The sequence below is a fragment of the Salvelinus fontinalis genome, chromosome 32, assembly GCF_029448725.1.
Source record: "Salvelinus fontinalis isolate EN_2023a chromosome 32, ASM2944872v1, whole genome shotgun sequence".
NCBI lineage: Eukaryota > Metazoa > Chordata > Actinopteri > Salmoniformes > Salmonidae > Salvelinus > Salvelinus fontinalis.
Window position 1 is genome coordinate 44,004,075 of NC_074696.1, and position 18,859 is coordinate 44,022,933.

The following is an 18,859-nucleotide window of genomic DNA, read 5'->3' on the forward strand; positions in this document are numbered from 1 at the left end:
AGATCTGGGGAAGGGTACCAAACACTTTCTGCAGCATTGAAGGTCCCCAAGAACACAGTGGCCAACATCATTCTTAAATGGAAGAAGTTTGAAACCACCAAGACTCCTCCTAGAGCTGGCCTCCCGGCCAAACTGAGCAATGGGGGGAGAACGGCCTTGGTTAGGGATGTGACCAAGAACCCGAAGGTAACTCTGAAAGCGCTCCAGAGTTCCTCTATGGAGATGGGAAAACCTTCCAGAAAGATAATCATTTCTGCAGCACTTCACCAATCAGGCCTTTATAGTAGTGGCCAGACGGAAGCCATTCCTCAATAAAAGGCACATGGCAGCCGTCTTGGAGTTTGCCTAAGGACTGACCATGAGAAACAAGATTCTCTGATCTGATGAAACCAAGATTGAACCCTTTGGCCTGAATGCCAAGCGTCACATCTGGAGGAAACCTGGCACCATCCCTTCGGTGAAGCATGGTGGTGGCAGGATCATGCTGTGGGTATGTTTTACAGCTGCAGGGACTGGGAGACTAGTCAGGATCGAGGGAAAGATGAACGGAGCAAAGTACAGAGAGATCCTTGATGAAAACCTGCTCCAGAGCGTTCAGGACCTCAGACTGGGGTGAAGGTTCACTTTCCAACAGGACAATGACCCTAAGCACACAGCCAAGACAGAGCCGGAGTGGCCCAGCCAGAGCCCGGACTTGAACCCGATCGAACATCTCTGGAGAGACCTGAAAATAGCTGTGCAGCGATGCTCCCCATCCAACCTGACAGAGCTTGAGAGGATCTGCAAAGAAGAGTGGGAGAAACTCCCCAAATACAGGTGTGCCAAGCTTGTAGCGTCATACCCAAGAAGACTTGAGGCTGTTGTCACTGCCAACGGTGTGATAAACAAAGTACTGAGTAAAGGGTCTGAATAGTTATGTAAATGTAATTTAATTAAAATACAATTGTTTTTATAAATTTGTCCCAAAAAATGACCCCTTTTTTTCTTTGTCATTATGGGGTATTGTGTGTAGATTGAGTGGGGGGGGGAAACAATTGAATCCATTTTAGAATAAGACTGTTACGTAACAAAATGTGGGAAAAGTCAAGGGATCTGACTACTTTCCTAATGCACTGTAATGCCTAAAGTCTACAGCCCCCTTGGATTTCTTCACATTTTGTGTTACTAAGTTGGATTTAAAAAAATTGTCAATGATCTACACAAAATACTCTGTCAAAGTGTATATCAAAAAACAAACCTAATATAAATCAAATTGTATTGGTCACATACACATATTTAGCAGATGTTATTGTGGGTGTAGCGAAATGCTTGTATTCCTAGTTCCAACAGTGCAGTAGTAACTAACAGTTCACAACAATACACACAGTAAAATAATGGAATTAAGAAATATTTAAATATTAGGATGAGCAATATTGGAGTGGCATTGACCAAAATACAGTATATACATATGAAACGAGTAAAACCGTATGTAAACATTAATAAAGTGACTAGTGATTCCATGTCTATGTACATAGGGCAGCAGTCTCTAAGGAGCAGGGTTTAGTAACCGGTGGTAGCCAGCTAGTGATGGCCTTGAGATAGAAGCTTTGTCTCAGTCTCTCGGTTCCAGCTTTGATGCACCTGTACTGACCTTGCCTTCTGGATGACAGCGGGGGAACAGGCCGTGGTTTGGGTGGTTTGGGTGGTTGATGTCCTTGATGATCTTTTTGGCCTTCCTGTGAAATCGGGGGCTGTAGCTGTCCTGGAGGGCAGGCAGTGTGCCCCCGGTGATGCTTTGGGCAGACCGCACCACCCTCTGTAGAGCCCTGCATTTGCGGGCGGTCCATTTGCCGTACTAGGTGGTGATACAGCCCGACAGGATGCTCTCAATTGTGCATTTGTAAAAGTTGGTGAGGGTCTTAGGAGCCAAGCCAAATTTCTTCAGCCTCCTGAGGTTGAAGAGGCGCTGTTGTGCCTTCACCACACTGTCTGTGTGGGTGGACCATTTCAGATTGTCAGTGATGTGTAAGCCGAGGAACTTGAAGCTTTTCAACTTCTCCACTGTGGTCCCGTTGATGTGGATTAGGGGCATGCTCCCTCTGCTATCTCCTCAAGTCCACGATCAGCTCCTTTTGTTGATGTTGAGGGAGAGGTTAATTTCCTGCCACCACTCTGCCAGGGCCCTGACCCACCTCCCTGTAGGCTGTTTAGTCATTGTTGGTAATCAGGCCTACTACTGTTGTGTTGTCTGTAAACTTGATGATTGAGTTGGAGGCGTGCGTGGCAACGCAGTCATGGGTGAACAGGGGGTACAGGAGGGGGCTGAGCACAGACCCTTGTGTGGCACCTGTGTTGAGGATCAGCGTAGTGGAGGTGTTGTTTCCTACCTTCATCACCTGGGGGCATCAGTCCAGGACCCAGTTGCAGAGGGCGGGGTTCAGATACAAGGCCCCGAGCGTAATGATGAGCTTGGAGAGTACTATGGTGTTGAAAGCTGAACTATAGTCAATTAAAAGCATTCTTATGTAGGTATTCCTCTTGTCCATATGTGATAGGTTAGTGTGCATTGCGATTTGCAGCTACTGTGGACCTATTGTGGCAGTACGCAAATTGAAGTGGGTCTAGGGTGTCAGGTAAGGTGGAGGTGATATGATCTACCTTGACTAGTCTCTCAAAGCACTTCATGATGACAGAAGTGAGTGCTACAGGGCGATAGTCAATTAGTTCCGTTGCTTTCTTGGGTAAAGGAACAATGATGGGCATCTTGAAGCATGTGGGGAGGGCGGACTGGGATAGGGAGAGATTGAATGTCCGTAAACCCAGGTGGTTTTCAAAGTAAACACCCTTTGCCTTGATGATAGCTTTGCACACTCTTGGCATTCTCTCAACCAGCTTCACCTGCAATGCCTGGAATGCTTTTCCAACAGTCTTGGAGGAGTTAGCACGTAGGCTGAAATTTTGGCTGCTTTTTCCACTCTGCGCTCCAACTCATCCCAAACGATCTCAATTGGATTGAGGTCAGGTGATTGTGGAGGCCAGGTCATCTGATGCAGCACTACATCACTCTCCTTCTTGGTCAAATAGCCCATACACAGCCTGGAGGCGTGTTGGGACAAATGATAGTCCCACTAAGCGCAAACCAGATAGGAAGGCTTATCGCTGCAGAATTCTGTGGTAGCCATGCTGGTTAAGTGTGCCTTGAATTCTAAATAAATCAGACAGTGTCAGTGATGTTAAGATGTCTGTTGCTTGAACTCTGAAGCATTTATTTGAGCTGCAATTTTTGAGGCTGGTAATTCTAATGAACTTATCCTCTGCTGCAGAGGATATCTCAAGGTCTTCCCTTCCTGTGGCGGTCCTCGTGAGAGCCAGTTTCATCATAGCACTTGATGGTTTTTGCAACTGCACTTGAAGAATCTTCCAAAGTTCTTGACATTTTCCAGATTGACTGACCTTCATGTTTTAAAGTAATGATGGACTGTTTCTCTTTGCTTATTTGAGCTGTTTTTGCCATAATATGGACTTAGACCTATTTGGTAAAAGACCATCTTCTGTATACCACCCCTACCTTGTCACAACACAACTGATTGGCTCAAACACATTAAGAAGGAAAGAAATTACACATTCACGTTTAACAAGGCACACCTGTTAATTGAAATTCTAGGTGACGACCTCATGAAGCTGGTTGAGAGAATGCCAAGAGTGTGCAAAGCTGTCAAGGCATAGGGTGGCTACTTTGAAGACTCTTTTGGTGACTACATGATTCCATATGTGTTATTTAATAGTTTTGATGTCTTCACTATTCTACAATGTAGAACAATTGTAAAAATAAAGAATCCCTGGAATGAGTAGGTGTGTCAACTTTTGACTGGTACTGTATATATTTGATGTCTGATTTGTTATTGTTACCCATCTACCAATCACTGCCCTTCTTTATGAGGCTTTTGAAAATCTCCCTGGTCTTTTGTAGTTTAATCTGTGCTTGAAATTCAATACTTGCCTGAGGGACCTTTTTTTAAAGATGGACAGAGTAAGGGGTAGTCATTCAAAAATCATGAAAACCCCTATTTCACACAGAGAGATTCCATATAACGTACCGGTATGTGATTTGTTAAGCCAAATGTTACTTCTGAAGTAATTTAGGCGTGCCTAAACAAAGTGGATGAATACTTATGCAACGACTAAATCAAATCAAATTTTATTGGTCACACGCGTCGAATACAACAGATGTGGACTTTACAGTGAAATGCTTACTTATGAGCCCATTCCCAAAAGTGCAGAGCTAAATAAAAACAATAACGAAGGCTATATACGAGGAGTACGAGTACCGAGTCAATGTAATTTCCTCACCATCTTAAATAAGCATGCCCCCTTCAAAAAAATGTAGAACTAAGAACAGATATAGCCCTTGGTTCACTCCAGACCTGACTGCCTTCGACCAGCACAAAAATATCCTGTGGCGGACTGCACTAACATCGAATAGTTCCCGCGATATACAACTTTTCAAGGAAGTCGGGAACCAATACACGCAGTCAGTCAGGAAAGCAAAGGCTAGCTTTTTCAAACAGAAATTTGCGTCCTGTAGCTCTAACTCCAAAAACTTTTGGGACACTGTAAAGTCCATGGAGAATAAGAGCACCTCCTCCCAGCTGCCCACTGCACTAAGACTAGGTAACACTGTCACCACCGATAAATCCACGATAATTGAGAATTTCAATATGCATTTTTCTACGGCTGGCCATGCTATCCTCCTGGCTACCCCAACCCCGGTCAACAGCTCCGCACCCCCCGCAGCTACTCGCCCAAGCCTCCCCAGCTTCTCCTTCACCCAAATACAGATAGCAGATGTTCTGAAAGAGCTGCAAAACCTGGACCCGTACATATCAGCTGGGCTAGACAATCTGGACCCTCTCTTTCTAAAATTATCCGCTGCCATTGTTGCAACCCCTATTATCAGTCTGTTCAACCTCTCTTTCGTATCGTCCGAGATCCCTGAAGATTGGAAAGCTGCCGCGGTCATCCCCCTCTTCAAAGTGGGTGACACTCTAGACCCAAACTGTTATAGACTTATATCCACCCTGCCCTGCCTTTCTAAAGTCTTCAGAAGCCAAGTTAATAAACAGATCACTGACCATTTCGAATCCCACCGTACTTTCTCCACTGTGTAATCCGGTTTTCGAGCTGGTCACGGGTGCAACTCAGCCACGCTCAAGGTACTAAACGATATCATAACCGACATCGATAAAAGACAGTACTGTGCAGCCATCTTCATCAACCTGGCCAAGGCTTTCGACTCTGTCAATCACCGTATTCTTATCGGCAGACTCAACAGCCTTGGTTTCTCAAATGACTGCCTCGCCTGGTTCACCAACTACTTCTCAGACATAGTTCAGTGTGTCAAATCGGAGGGCCTGTTGTCCGGACCTCTGGCAGTCTCTATGCGGGTGCCACGGTTCAATTCTCGGCCCGACTCTTTTCTCTGTATATATCAACGATGTCGGCTCTTGCTGCGGGTGATTCCCTGATCCACCCCTACACAGATGACACCATTCTGTATACATCTGGCCCTTCTTTGGACACTGTGTTAACTAACCTCCAAAACGAGCTTCAATGCCATACAACTCTCCTTCCGTGGCCTCCAACTGCTCTTAAACGCTAGTAAAACCAAATGCATGCTTTTCAACCATTCGCTGCCCGCACCCGCCCACCCGACTAGCATCACTACTCTGGACGGTTCTGACATAGGTATTTGTAGTTGTCCACATATTCTAGGTGTCTGGCTAGACTGTAAACTCTCCTTCCAGACTAATTTTGAACATCTCTTATCCAAAATTAAATCTAGAATCGGCTTCCTATTTCGCAATAAAGCCTCCTTCACTCACGCTGCCAAACATACCCTCTTAAAACTGACTATCCTACCGATCCTCGACTTCGGTGATCTCATTTACAAAATAGCCTCCAACACTCTGTAAACTGTGTGCAGTCTATCATAGTGCCATCCGTTTTGTCACCAAAGCCCCATATACCACCCACCACTGCGACCTGTATGCTCTCGTCGGCTGGCCCTCACTACATATTCGTTGCCAGACCCACTGGCTCCAGGTCATCTATAAGTCTTTGATAGGTAAAGCCCTGCCTTATCTCAGCTCACTGGTCACCATAGCAACACTCGTAGCACGTGCTCCAGCAGGTATATCTCACTGGTCATCCCCAAAGCCAACACCTGCTTTGGCCGCCTTTCCTTCCAGTTCTCTGCTGCCAATGACTGGAACGAATTGCAAAAATCGCTGAAGTTGGAGACTTATATCTCCCTCACTAACTTTAAGCCTTAGCTATCTGAGCAGCTTACTGATCGCTGCAGCTGTACACAGCCCATCTGTAAATAGCCCATCCAACTATCTACCTCATCCCCATATTGTTTTTATTTACATTTTTGCTCTTTTGCACACCAGTATTTCTACTTGCACATCATCAGCAGCACATCTATCACTCCAGTGTTTAATTGCTAAATTGTAATTACTTTGCCAATACGGCCTATTTATTGCCTTACCTCCCTTATCTTACCTCATTTGCACACACTGTATATAGACTTTTCTATTGTGTTATTGACTGTACATTTGTTTATCCCATGTGTAACTCTGTTGTTATGTGTCACACTGCTTTGCTTTATCTTGGCCAGGTCGCAGTTGTAAATGAGAACTTGTTCTCAACTGGCCTACCTGGTTAAATAAAATAAAAAAAATATATAGCCTTGATATTTTGTTCTTTTTTTACTTTATTTAATAAATAATTTCTAAACTGAATTTGTTGGTTAAGGGCTTGTAAGTAAGCATTTCACATCAAGGTCTACACCTGTTTCATTCGGCGCATGTGACAAATAACATTTGATTTGATGTTTGGTCAGGCATGCAAATAGTCAGAGATTGTGCCAATGACCAAATAACTTCCCAACAATGTTATGCTCTGGTAGAGTAGTTAAAAATGGGCTTTGCCTTTTGGATGATCAAACATATGCAGGTGTGTTGATATACGTTACATAAGTTTGGAAAATGTGGTTTGATGTATTTTTTTACATTTTTTGACAGATGACTCGGATGAGCTGAGTGGGAAAGAACAAAACCAGGTCTGTTGCTCTATCCTACCTTCTCCGTCATCGTCACTTTCAACAATGTTGTATTGGGATGGAAGTTAAAGGAACTGGACAAACTTAGAGATAAGAATGTGTAATCGAATGATATAAAAGGGGCATACCCCGGAATGCTGCTTAGAATACCATTATCCCGGAGTCGCCTCTTCACTGTTGACATTGAGACTGGTGTTTTGCGGGTACTATTTAATGAAGCTGCCAGTTGAGGAATTGTGAGGCGTCTGTTTGTCAAACTAGACACTCGAATGTACTTGTCCTCTTGCTCAGTTGTGCCCCGGGACCTTCCCACTCTTTCTATTCTGGTTAGAGACAGTTTGCGCTGTTCTGTGAAGGGAGTAGTATACAGCGTTGTACGAGATCTTCAGTTTCTTGGCAATTTCTCACATGGAGTAGCCTTCATTTCTCAGAACAAGAATAGATTGATGAGTTTCAGAAGAAAGTACTTTGTTTCTGGCCATTTTGAGCCTGTAATCGAACCCACAAATGCTGATGCTCCAGATACTCAACTAGCCTAAAGAAGGCTAGTTTTATTGCTTCTTTAATCAGGACGACAGTTTTCAGCTGTGCTAACATAATTGCAAAAGGGTTTTCTAATGATCAATTAGCCTTTTTAAAATTATTAACTTGGATTCGCTAACGCAGCGTGCCACTGGAACACAGGAGTGACGGTTGCTGATAATGGGCCTCCGTACGCCTATGTAGATATTCCATTTTAAATCAGCCTTTTCCAGCTACAATAGTCATTTACAACATCTACAATGTCTACACTGTATTTCTGATCAATTTGTTATTTTAATGGACAGAAAATTGGCTTTTCATTTAAAAACAAGGACATTTCTAAGTGACCCTAAACTTTTAAACAGTAGTGTATATAATGCTGTGTTGATTGTCTGTGATTTGTATTCTGCTGGACAGGACTGGCTAAACGATCCTCAGGAGATGAAGGAGCTTTTGGATAAACTGGCACAAGAAAATCTGCAAATCTCCCAGTTAGAAACACAACTCCAGGTCAGCCCATGAACCATATAATTATTTCGGAATGGCTGTGGATCTGACTTTTTCAGGATCTCCAGTCTGCTGGACAAGAAGATCCGGAGCTTCCCGACGCTTCTGCGCATATGTGGATCACGTTCTGCGCGTGTGTATATTCTCTACTTTACGGGGCGAGAACAGGCTACTCAGGTGAATGGTGCTCGTTTTAATAAAGTTGGATCAAAGCTGAATCAATGTCTGCAAGATCGCATAATGATGACAGTATTCCACATAACAGAATAAATCATTACTATTATATTTGGTTCTGTTTTGTAGAATACTTTGATCATTATGTGATCTTGCAGACATGTATTCAGTATTTAACGAGCACCATTCACCTGAGCAGCCTGTTCTCTGCTCGTAGAGAATATACACACGCGCAAATTTTATTGGTCACATACACACGGTTAGCAGATGTTAATGCGAATGTAGCGAAATGCTTGTCATGCGCAGAAGCTTAAGGAAGCTCCGGATCTTTGGACTAAAAGATCCTACCTTACTAAGAATAAAGCAAAGTTTTCCCCATAGAGGAACTTGACAAATTACAATTCAACCTATTTCAATCCCACTTCGTAATGCAACATTTTTCAAAAGTATAGGCTCTGTATCTAGTAATCATCTGCAGACGTCATTGCAACAGGGAGTTCTGTTTCGTCCTGCAGTGCAGAGGACCTGAGGTGTAACGCAACTGTAAATGTGTTAATGATTTGAAAACTGAGATGAGACCAGTTGAGAGCTGACAAATGACCATTCAAGATCATGAATGCAATACAGCCTTCAGTCTTTTTATATTGGGAATCAACTCTTTAGTCAAGTGCCTCGGCGCCTGTAGGGCCCATGCAAAGACTTTGAGGCTCGATGACTAAGATGTGCTCTACCAACAGGTTGTTTCCCTGATCTGGATGACTAGGCAAGTGGAAAAATAAGAAATGTCAGTGTTAGCTTTTATGATGGCTAATTCTCACTCGACCAAAGGGCAAATCCTGCCTCACCCTTGAATACTGTGACCATTATGTGATCTTGCAGACATTGATTCAGTTTTGATCTAACTTTATGAAACGAGCACCTTTCGCCTGAGTAGCCTGTTCTCTGTGCATAAAGTAGAGAATATACACATGCGCCGGAGCTTCGTAAAGCTCAGGATCTTTGGACATCCTGAAAAAGTCTGATCGACAGGCTAATTATTTGACATTTATATCATTTTAGAATCTATATTTATTATTATGTCCTACCTTCCTAGAAATAAAGCAACATTTTCACCTCTCTGTTACAGGCCCATAAAGAGGAACTTGACTCCGTCCTAAATGCAGGATCCGCAAAGGGTAATGAAAACGGAAAAGGAGATCTGGAGCAAGAAAATGATATGAAAGAAGAGCTGTCATCCCTGCCTGGCCTGAAGGAGGAGCTGGAAACGCTGAGGGCTAGAGTGACCGAACTGTCCCAAATCACAGAAGGTACAGTATTTTCATTTCACTGTGAACACATTGTTTTTCATTAGTCTTTCTTCCGTTGATAATATCCAAGTTTGTTTGATAATCTATAAATATGTCAGTATTTTGGTTAATTTGAATAAGGCAGTTCATTCAGGAAGTGAACTGACATTCCAATGACTTCTAAATCAACTGAAAACTAGAAGCAATTTATTTCAAAAGTTGTAAAAATGTTTTATTCAAATCAATTCCTAAATTTGAATTTACCCCAACCCTGTTCAAAGTGAACTGTATGGTTCAGTGGAGGTTTAATTACTGTTGTGAATCTATTTTTTAACATGCATGTAACATAATTCTCTGGTATGGCAGCTGAATGCTGTAACTGTAACTAATGCACTTTTGTACATTTGACCTTTATTTTAGCGCCCCAAAAAATGTAATACTTCCAGGTCAACTGTAATATGAATACCATTGTAAAAGCACAATTGATCCCCTTTCCGGGTGGGGAAGTGAAAGCTACTGCGTCATAGTGAAAGGGGGGAGATATGTCGTGTGGGGAACCGGCTTTTTTCACAAGATTTGTCCAACTTATCACCTCTAAAATGTAAATAAAACACTATATAAAGAGTTTATATAATGTCTCATTACATACCTATTTGAAGGTTTGTGTCATTTGAATAGGGTTTTTAGGGCGGCGCTAAATTTATCTTCACAATTAAACTGGGTGTCATGGTTTTTGAGTCATGACGGTTCGCAGTGTTTACGCGAAAAATTAACAATTGATTGAATTAACTATTGATGAATTCACGAGTAATTAACTTTACACTCACCATTGATCATTTCTTGTTTTTAATCTGTGAGAGAAGCACTACACCTGGTGGAGAGAGGCTCTATGAAACAGAATGAGTTGCATTATGCTGCTGTACGTTACGTCGTGACACGTCACACTTTAACGTACAGCGTCAGAGTTTTTTTTCAACTTTTCTCCAATAGTATTGGTCCATTACCATGTCAATCAATGCTGAATCCAAACTTAGTTCACACCCCGGATTTTGATGCCAACATTCGCTATAGTCCCATTAGTTTTCATTGCAGCCTTGTTTGAATGCCGCGATTGCCCACATATGTAAGGAACGGAGTTAGCTACCGGTAACTCACTGATTTTTGTTCTGTTATGTCTACCTCAGCCAACAAGGAAACACCCCCACCTCCCTCAAGCCCAACTCCACCCCCTACTGGCCAACCTGGGATTAGCAACCAGAGTAGCACCACAGCAGGGCCCGAAAGGAGGAGGGGTCCGAGAGAGGGGGCCAGGGTGAAGGAAGAGCTTCAGAAGCAGAAGGTGCTTTTGGAGGAAAGCAGAAAGAGACTGGAGGGGATGAAGAAGGATGGTGGGTATAAGAAGGATGGTGGGTACCAGAAGACGGTGAGGGAGAGCCTGGCTGAGATCCAGAAGAGGCTCAGTGAGCAGGTGGAGAAGATGGGGAACAGGATTGAGGGCAAGAAGAAGCCAAGGGAGAGCGGGAACAAGAGGGACGGGAAGAAAGCCAAGGACAACAGCAAAGACCACTGGAAAAAGGAGAAGAAGGAGTGGAAGGGAGAGAAAGACTGGAAACACTGCAAAGACAACAAAGAAAAGAATGAGGGTGGATGCAAAGAGAAAGACAAGAGGAAGGACAAGGACTGGAAGGCAAACAAACAAAACTCTCATAAAGAGGCCTGGAGGAAATCCCAGGATGAGTGGGAGAGAAAGAAGAATGAGCGCAGGGTGGACAGGGATAAAAGAAAGCAGGAGAGGCCCTGGCAGTCCAAGAAAGACTACAAGAAAGAGTCCAATCATCGCCATCAACACGACTCCAACCATCAGCAGCAACATCACCACCACCACCAGACCCACCAGTATGACCACACCAGCTTCTGGAAGCACCAGGAGGAGAAACTTGGACGCAACGTTCGCCCCCTGGCGGGCTGTAGCGGTGTTGAGGACTGCGCTAGCCAGGAAGGGCTCTTTCCCGTGGAACTGTCTGAATTTGAGGAGTTGTTAGACGGCTACCTGAGCAAGCTGGAGAGGGCTACGGCGGACAGCAAAGCCGAGATTCAGAAGTTGGTCGGCATGTTTTTTCAAGACGGTGTGTTCGTCCATGACAAAGTTCTCTTCAGTGACTTCGCTGAAGATGTGGCGGACATTTTAGAGGACATGGCAGACATTTTGGAGGTTGATGGGCAGGAGGATGAAGCCCTGGAGGAGGCAATGGAGGAGTTTGAGCGAGAAGCTTTGTGGAAGTTTGCAGCCACTGCATAGATAGAAATAAACCAGACAAATGGAACACCAAGATACAGCAATGGTATTACATGGTGGTTAACAGCAGGTGTTGTTGCCTTTGAAGGGCTTCCTGCATGAGAAGGAGTGATCTTACATCTCGTAAACATGTCCCTAGCTCTGCATCTAATTAGCTGAAGTCATTCTTGTCTGTTGGGAATCAGTTGTTACCTACCTATGTCATGTCTTCAATGTCAAGTCCTACATATTGACAGTTGTGTGGAGTTGATTTACCTATAGTGTTTGGCACTTATAAAATTGAATGTCACAATTCAAGATCAACAATTAGATACACAGCAATGTGAACTCTTTGCTCCCACAACTGATTCCTGATCAGTCTCTTCTCCGTTGTTATGGTTAGGATCAGATCTAGTTGAACCGGTTCTGTATCAGCTCTGTTAGCTTCTGTTGTATCAGCTCTGCAAACATACAGTGCTGTGTAGGCGCTTGGCCCTTAGTGCTTGGTTTCTGGTTTTCACTAATTGTCTTACCCTTTTGAGTATAATTGTCAGCGAAAGCAGAACATTCTTGAACAATTTCAAGTTTAAATGTCACATGCACACGTACAGTGAAATGCCTTTCTTGCTAACTCAATACCCCACAATGCAATAATCAATAACAATGTATTACTAGAAAAAAACAATAATAGGAAATATGAAGTACACAATTAAGTAAGCATACTATATCCAGGAAATATTTTAAAGTCAGATCCAACACCATATTTTACATGTGCAGGGATACTGGAGGGATGGAGGTAGACCTGTATAGTGGTAAGGAGACTAGACATCAGGATATAAGAAACAGATTAGCAGCAGCTTGTATGTGAGTGGGTGTGTAGAGTCAGTAGAAATGTATGTGTGAGTGAGCAAATAATGGAGTGAGTGTTTTGCGTGTGTGTGTGTGTAGGGCCCTGTGAATGTGCATAGAGACAGTGCAAATATTGAAATAAAAGGTCAATATAGATACAAGGTAAACTCAGATAGTCCGTGTAGCTATTTATCAGTTGTATTGCTTGGGGATAGAAGCTGTTCAATGAGCTTGCTGATGTCAGACTTAATGCACCGGTACTATCTGAACAGACAGGACGACGGCCCAGCGCTACTGCCTCAATTCTTTTTGACACAAGCAGTAGTTCTTACCTCTTATTAACGCTGAGATCATGTTTGTGCTGTCCTAATGTAGCAGGAATCGGTTCTAATATATTTCAGTGTACTATGTTGTGCTGAGTTAGCCGTAGACTTATACAGTAGATTGAGTGCAAAACCGTATTGGCAATTTGACATATCTGAACTATTGTTTTTGACACGTTTTTGATCATTTAGATTTTCAATGAGCACTGTTATCGGTTGCATGTTCCTTTTTAATAAAGTTATTTTGGATACTGTGATGTAACCTGGAAAATACCCAATAGCACGATTGTTGGATGTGTCTATATAAGAAAGGTTTAACTGGTGTTTTATCAAGCAATGCCATTTACATCGAGTTTATGCCAGATTTGAAAGTCAAACTAAGTACAAGGTTAGGATATTAGTACATATTAAAAGTCCATGGTTGGTACTTTTACAAGAGAGTTGAATCTGTACACATTTCAGGATGACTGTTTCCCTTGTTTTTATTTTTCTCTGTTGTCACGATCACTATCAATTACATTAGGTGTGAAGTGTTTTGCTATCCTGATATTTAATTCAAGTTTTCATAGCTTATTTGTGTGTTTAAAAGACTAAGACTAAGCCCTAATTTTGCTTTTCCTGGCCTCAACACATTTATGGGTTTAACTTAAAACCAACTCTAGCTGTTCAAATGTCATGTGTCTGTCCCAGACAGTATATATTGTGAAAAAAATAGCTTGAAAGTCTACCATTTTATTTTGTGAAGATTTTGTTTCTGCCAGCAATGTGCCTTTTATAAATCCATTTTCACACTTGGTTTCAGTGTTTGACAGGCAACTAAATTGGTTTGATTCTGTAAGCTTAAGAATTCATGCTATTTGTGAATTTGATTGGCTATGGTCCGGTTATTTTATGGTATTTTATGAAGAGAGAAAATGTAGGTTACTCCATTTGGGAATTTAATTAAATATAGTAAGTCATCTTTGTTTTTGGTTGAATTTAAAACCTGTAAATGTAAATTAATTGTTAAAGCTTTTTTACCAAAGAAGTCTAGCTGATGTGGATAAAGAGTTAAAAAAGCAACTTGAGAGATTATAAACAAACTGCATAAACTAAGGAAATTAAGTTTAACTCCCCAAATGCACACAATAAAATGTTCAGAGTATATATTTTTTTGGTATTCATTCAGTGGAAGATATATATTGTTTTATCAAAATGTTCTTTTACAATGGCCATATAATTTAGGAGTCAGGACATATCCCAGTTTAGCATTTAATTGATACATGTAAAGAAAGTCCTGAATCCTGTGACTTGTACAATTTTGAGTTAAGTTGAATGAGTAGTCTCTGCAGCCATTTCTCCTTTATAGTGGGTTTGTGTTGGACTTGAAATAAAAAAAAATCTGAATCTTGAATGATATATGTTGTCATTTTTGTACGAATGATATATTTTCCTCTGTCTAAAGCCTTGTTCACACTGGTAGTTTGAAGTGACTCAAATTAATTTTTTTGGGGGGGGGGTATTAAAATCTGTTAATTTTCTTGTAGTCTGAACAGCCAAAAAGCACATGGAATCTGATATTTCAAGCCACATTTGAAAACCACCTTCATAGGTGGTTTGAAGTCAGATACAAATCCGATACCTGGCCATGCGACTTGTGACTGAACGGTCAAATCTGATTTATTTGCAGTCAAGTGATTTTTGGACTCATTTTGCATTTCTTGTTGCTTGCTAGCTACTCTGTTGAGTTTGACAAGAACACGGAGGTTGTAGCTAACTAGCTTGTTAATTGTTTACAAACAAAATGAGTGAATGTGCTAGAAAGCTGAACAGCTACCTAGCTATAGCTGACTGCTGTGACTAGCCAAAAATTACTCTTTCTGAAAGTTAGTGTTCTTACACTAGGATTTTTGAACATTCAAAGCAACTGGGAAACGTGTAAGGCAGGCATTGTTGTCACCTTAGCTTGCTACAGAACTTCTGAGGAGTAGGAAGCACGAGCACCACCAATCACCCTGCACCACTGCACATACACCTGTCGTTATGGCTACGCTATGACAACAAGCGTAGCCATGTCAGCAAATGACTGCTGTCTGAACACATCTGATTTGGTCACTTGTAACTTGCTGTTTGGACAATCAGCATTAAGGCCTGTAGTGTGAACAAGGCTTAAGTGTGTGTCACTTAGGCTACCGGCAGAGGGGGAAGTGCAGAAATGTGGGGAATTAATATTTTGTTGTGTCCATATTACTAGACAAAAGTATTTATGACACAGATTAATCCCTTGTAAGTAATAATTAAACCTTGTAAGCACCTCTAAGAAGCATGCGCACATACATGTCCACATGCAGCACACACCATTGGCACTGTGACTGCTTCTGAATTGGCACACTACAATTCCTTTTATAGTCCACTACTTTTGACCAGGGCCATATGGGTAGTCAGTTGTGTAAAGCACTTATGTAAAAATATTTTGAAGGACTACTTAAGTAGGTTATCTTGGGGGGGAGGGATAACTTTTACTTCACTACATTCATTTTCCCTTACCCAAAAGTACTCATTACATTTTGAATTCTTAGCCTCTGATCTGGTGATTCACTAAACACACATGCTTAGTTTGTAAATTAAGGCTGAGCCTTGGATTGACGTCTGGTTTTCTTTAATATAAGGAATCTTAAATTATTTATACTTTTACTTTTGATACTTCTGTGTATTTTAGTAATTACATTTACTTTTGATATTTAAGTATATTTAAAACAAAATAAGTTTAGACTTACTCAGGTAGTTTTTTACTGGGTGACTTTTACTTGAGTCATTTTCTAGTAAGGTATCTTTTTACTTTTACTCAAGTATGACAATTGGGTACTTTTTCCACCATTGTGGGTAGTAGTGGCCTATACAGGGAATAGGGTGCCGTTGGGGAGGTAACCTATGTGTGACTGAAGCAGTGAGTCTGTACCAGTCCTGATTAGATGAACTGATTAGTAAAGCTGTCAGTAATGATGGATGGTTCCTGTCCAACACTTTGAAACTGCCATACCTAACGTTCCACATCTCCCAAACACCTGATCAAGGAGAAGCTTTACTATTGGGCCTCCCCACTAGGCCTAGATACATAGTGAACAGGACTCCCATTTTAAAACCGGAGTAAACACCACCACACACCTTTTCTCAGAGATGCATACTCACACGCTCTCTCTCTCTCTCTTGCGTTCTCTCTCTCTGATATGCATACATTTGTGTGCAGACTTACACTCCTGGATCACTATCATTTGATGATGCAGCATTTTCTTTAAACTATTTTGTCATCATTGTAGGGTTTGAGAGATGTTATGTATGAATACATCTATGCTGATTTCAGGTTTGATTCAGGTTCCTGATTAAAATGAGCTGACAGAGATGTTATCGTAAGTCCACAACACTGCGAGGAAACCAACTGAAATAAATTGTCCTGTCAGCAAAATTGCAGAAGTTATTGGCTGACTTTTGATCAAATGTTTATAACATCAAAACTACAGAATAATATTGAATTGGACTGTAGTAAACTCCCATCATATCAATATATTTGTTTATGTCCATTGGTATGTAAAAGTTGTATGTGCATTTGGGTCTGGGGTGATTGTGTGCCCTCCAGAAGTTGTGATGGAAAATTAGAAAGCTAGATAAGAATATCCTGATGGAAACTTGTTGCTTTTCCGCTGACGTCTGCGTCATCAAGGGGGGATGGAGACAATAAAAGAGGAGAAGAAAGATTGGAAAGAGAAGACAAGGTTCTCCATACCTGCTGCAACCAGACCATACCTCACCAGGTGAGACAACATATGACTTGTTTTCCTTTAATACTGTTCTCTCTTTCTTCTCTCTGAATCTGATTTCACATGATTTTCTGTTTTTTTCATCATTTAGTTGCTGGCTTTATTTTAAAGTCTGCTTCAACAATGTATAAAAACATTGTAACAGCATTTATTGACAATTCATAAGCAGACCGGTCTCTTTCTCTTGTCATGTATTCGCAGTCAACTCCTTCATACAGACTCAATACAATGGAATCTGCCATCAATGTACTTGTCTCCCAGTTCAAGACCTTTGCTGGAAAGGATGGATCCTCAAACACCTTGAGCAAAGAGGAGTTCAGCAGCCTGGTGGCCTTTCAACTACCTACTTTTGTCAAGGTAAATCTTACTGAGTGTCAAATGGCACCCTATTTTCTATGTAGTACACTTCTTTAGGCCGGAGCCTTATGGGCGCTGGCCAAAAAGTAGTGCACTACATAGGGAATAGTGTACCATTTGGGACAGAACCTTAGTCCTCTTCAGCACCCACTTCGTACTTGGCACCCATTTCGCAATAAAGGATCTAGAGCAGTGAGTGAGTGGCTGAATGACATGTGATATCAAGCATCATATACGTTAGTGATAGCAGGCCAAATCCTTTTCTGTACCACTTCTATTGCTCTCGGAACAGGATGCCATTTGGGACTCAAGTCACCGGTATTTGCTCTGGCATGCTCACCAGGTGTTATGGCACAAACCTCCTTCCATTTTATTCTGCAAAACAACACTTTGCAACCAACGTTTGTGGAACTCAGACTCAGTGCCATTTGTTCTATAGGACTGTACTATTATTTACCATTAGATGGCAGAGTAGCCTTAACCATGCAGCTCATTGTTAACCCAGTCTGGGCCTGAATGGGTCACTGTCCACTTTCTCCTCTCTGATTGCCTGCAGAACGCCAGCGATCCAGCCGTGATCGAGCAGCTCATGGGCTCGTTGGACGAAAACAACGATGGGGAGCTGACATTTCTGGAGTTTTGGCAGCTGATTGGAAAACTTGCCAACAAGCAAGGGGGCTTTTAGCCAATAAAAAGACTTCATGGGAATCCGTTGGACTAAAGAGTGTGTAGCATTGCGCATTAGGCTACAGTCCAATGAAATGATCCTGTAGGTAGCTGTGTGGTAAACTTATGATCTGAATTGACATGCACAATTCTTTAGTTGATCATTTTCTAAAGCAGGTGACTTTGAATAAAAGGATCCATTGTCTTAACTCTCCTTCTGTCTTCTTTGGTTCACTGGCCTCAGTATATGACATCTATTACTCAGGTGGATGCCTAGAGGGGGGGAAATGGGCCTGTGTTAGAAATGCCGGGCTCAATCTCTGGTCCCAGTCCGGCTCTGTCCACCACCCTCTTGTCTCATTTAGTGTGGGTCTATTACGACCTTGATTTAATAGCATAATTGGATCGTAACCCGAGACTGCTCCCACAACTACACCAGGTACAGCAAAACTATTCCATACGGGTTTATAATGCCTATACAAAGCTGCCACGTGTTACACAGTGATGTAAATGCAGTCTACATCCCTGCTGCTATTTACCATCTCTGTGTCTCCATTACCAGTATACGTTTTTCCTAGGTCAACAACAATACATTGGATACAGGAGAGCTGCTTGGTGTCTGTACAAATGCTCCCTGTCCCTGTACTCTATTGTTTAATGAAGATGTTTGTTTAGTGAAAAGTCAAAAATAGTGCACTATATGGGGAATAGGGTGCCATTTGGGACACATTGACGGCTATTTTCTCTGGCATGCTCACCAGCTGTGTTATAGCATACACTTCCCTCCATTTTATTCTGCTAAGCGATGCATCACAAGTTAGACATTTCCATTGCCATTTTGATACTGGGCAACTGTAGACTTTGTATCCTAATTAAACACAGCAAGGTGCCAGTGTGGGTGTGGCTGATGACAAATGACTGTGTCAACTCTGACAAACAATGACACACACTGATACAGCATGAAACACTCCCTCAGGGCGGGTGTGTCTACATGCATTTGACTG

The 18,859-nt window shown here is 42.0% G+C and overlaps 2 protein-coding genes across 4 annotated transcripts in view; both read left to right on the forward strand.

Annotated features, from left to right (window-relative positions):
• Positions 1-14,431, forward strand: part of LOC129831427 (pre-B-cell leukemia transcription factor-interacting protein 1-like) — a 32,666-nt gene extending 18,235 nt beyond the window's left edge. For all 3 annotated transcript variants that reach the window (XM_055894804.1, XM_055894806.1, XM_055894805.1), the window contains exons 7-10: positions 7,065-7,102; positions 8,042-8,134; positions 9,432-9,612; positions 10,776-14,431. In XM_055894804.1, coding sequence (XP_055750779.1) covers positions 7,065-7,102; positions 8,042-8,134; positions 9,432-9,612; positions 10,776-11,890 — 1,427 coding nt within the window. In that variant the 3' untranslated portion in view covers positions 11,891-14,431. The remainder of the gene's footprint in view (positions 1-7,064; positions 7,103-8,041; positions 8,135-9,431; positions 9,613-10,775) is intronic.
• A 2,286-nt stretch (positions 14,432-16,717) lies between these two features.
• Positions 16,718-18,064, forward strand: LOC129831428 (protein S100-A11-like). Its single transcript, XM_055894807.1, has 3 exons — positions 16,718-16,826; positions 17,034-17,189; positions 17,746-18,064. The coding sequence occupies exons 2-3, from the start codon at positions 17,061-17,063 to the stop codon at positions 17,872-17,874; spliced, it is 258 nt and encodes an 85-aa protein (XP_055750782.1). The 5' UTR covers positions 16,718-16,826; positions 17,034-17,060; the 3' UTR covers positions 17,875-18,064.
• Positions 18,065-18,859: the final 795 nt, after the last annotated feature.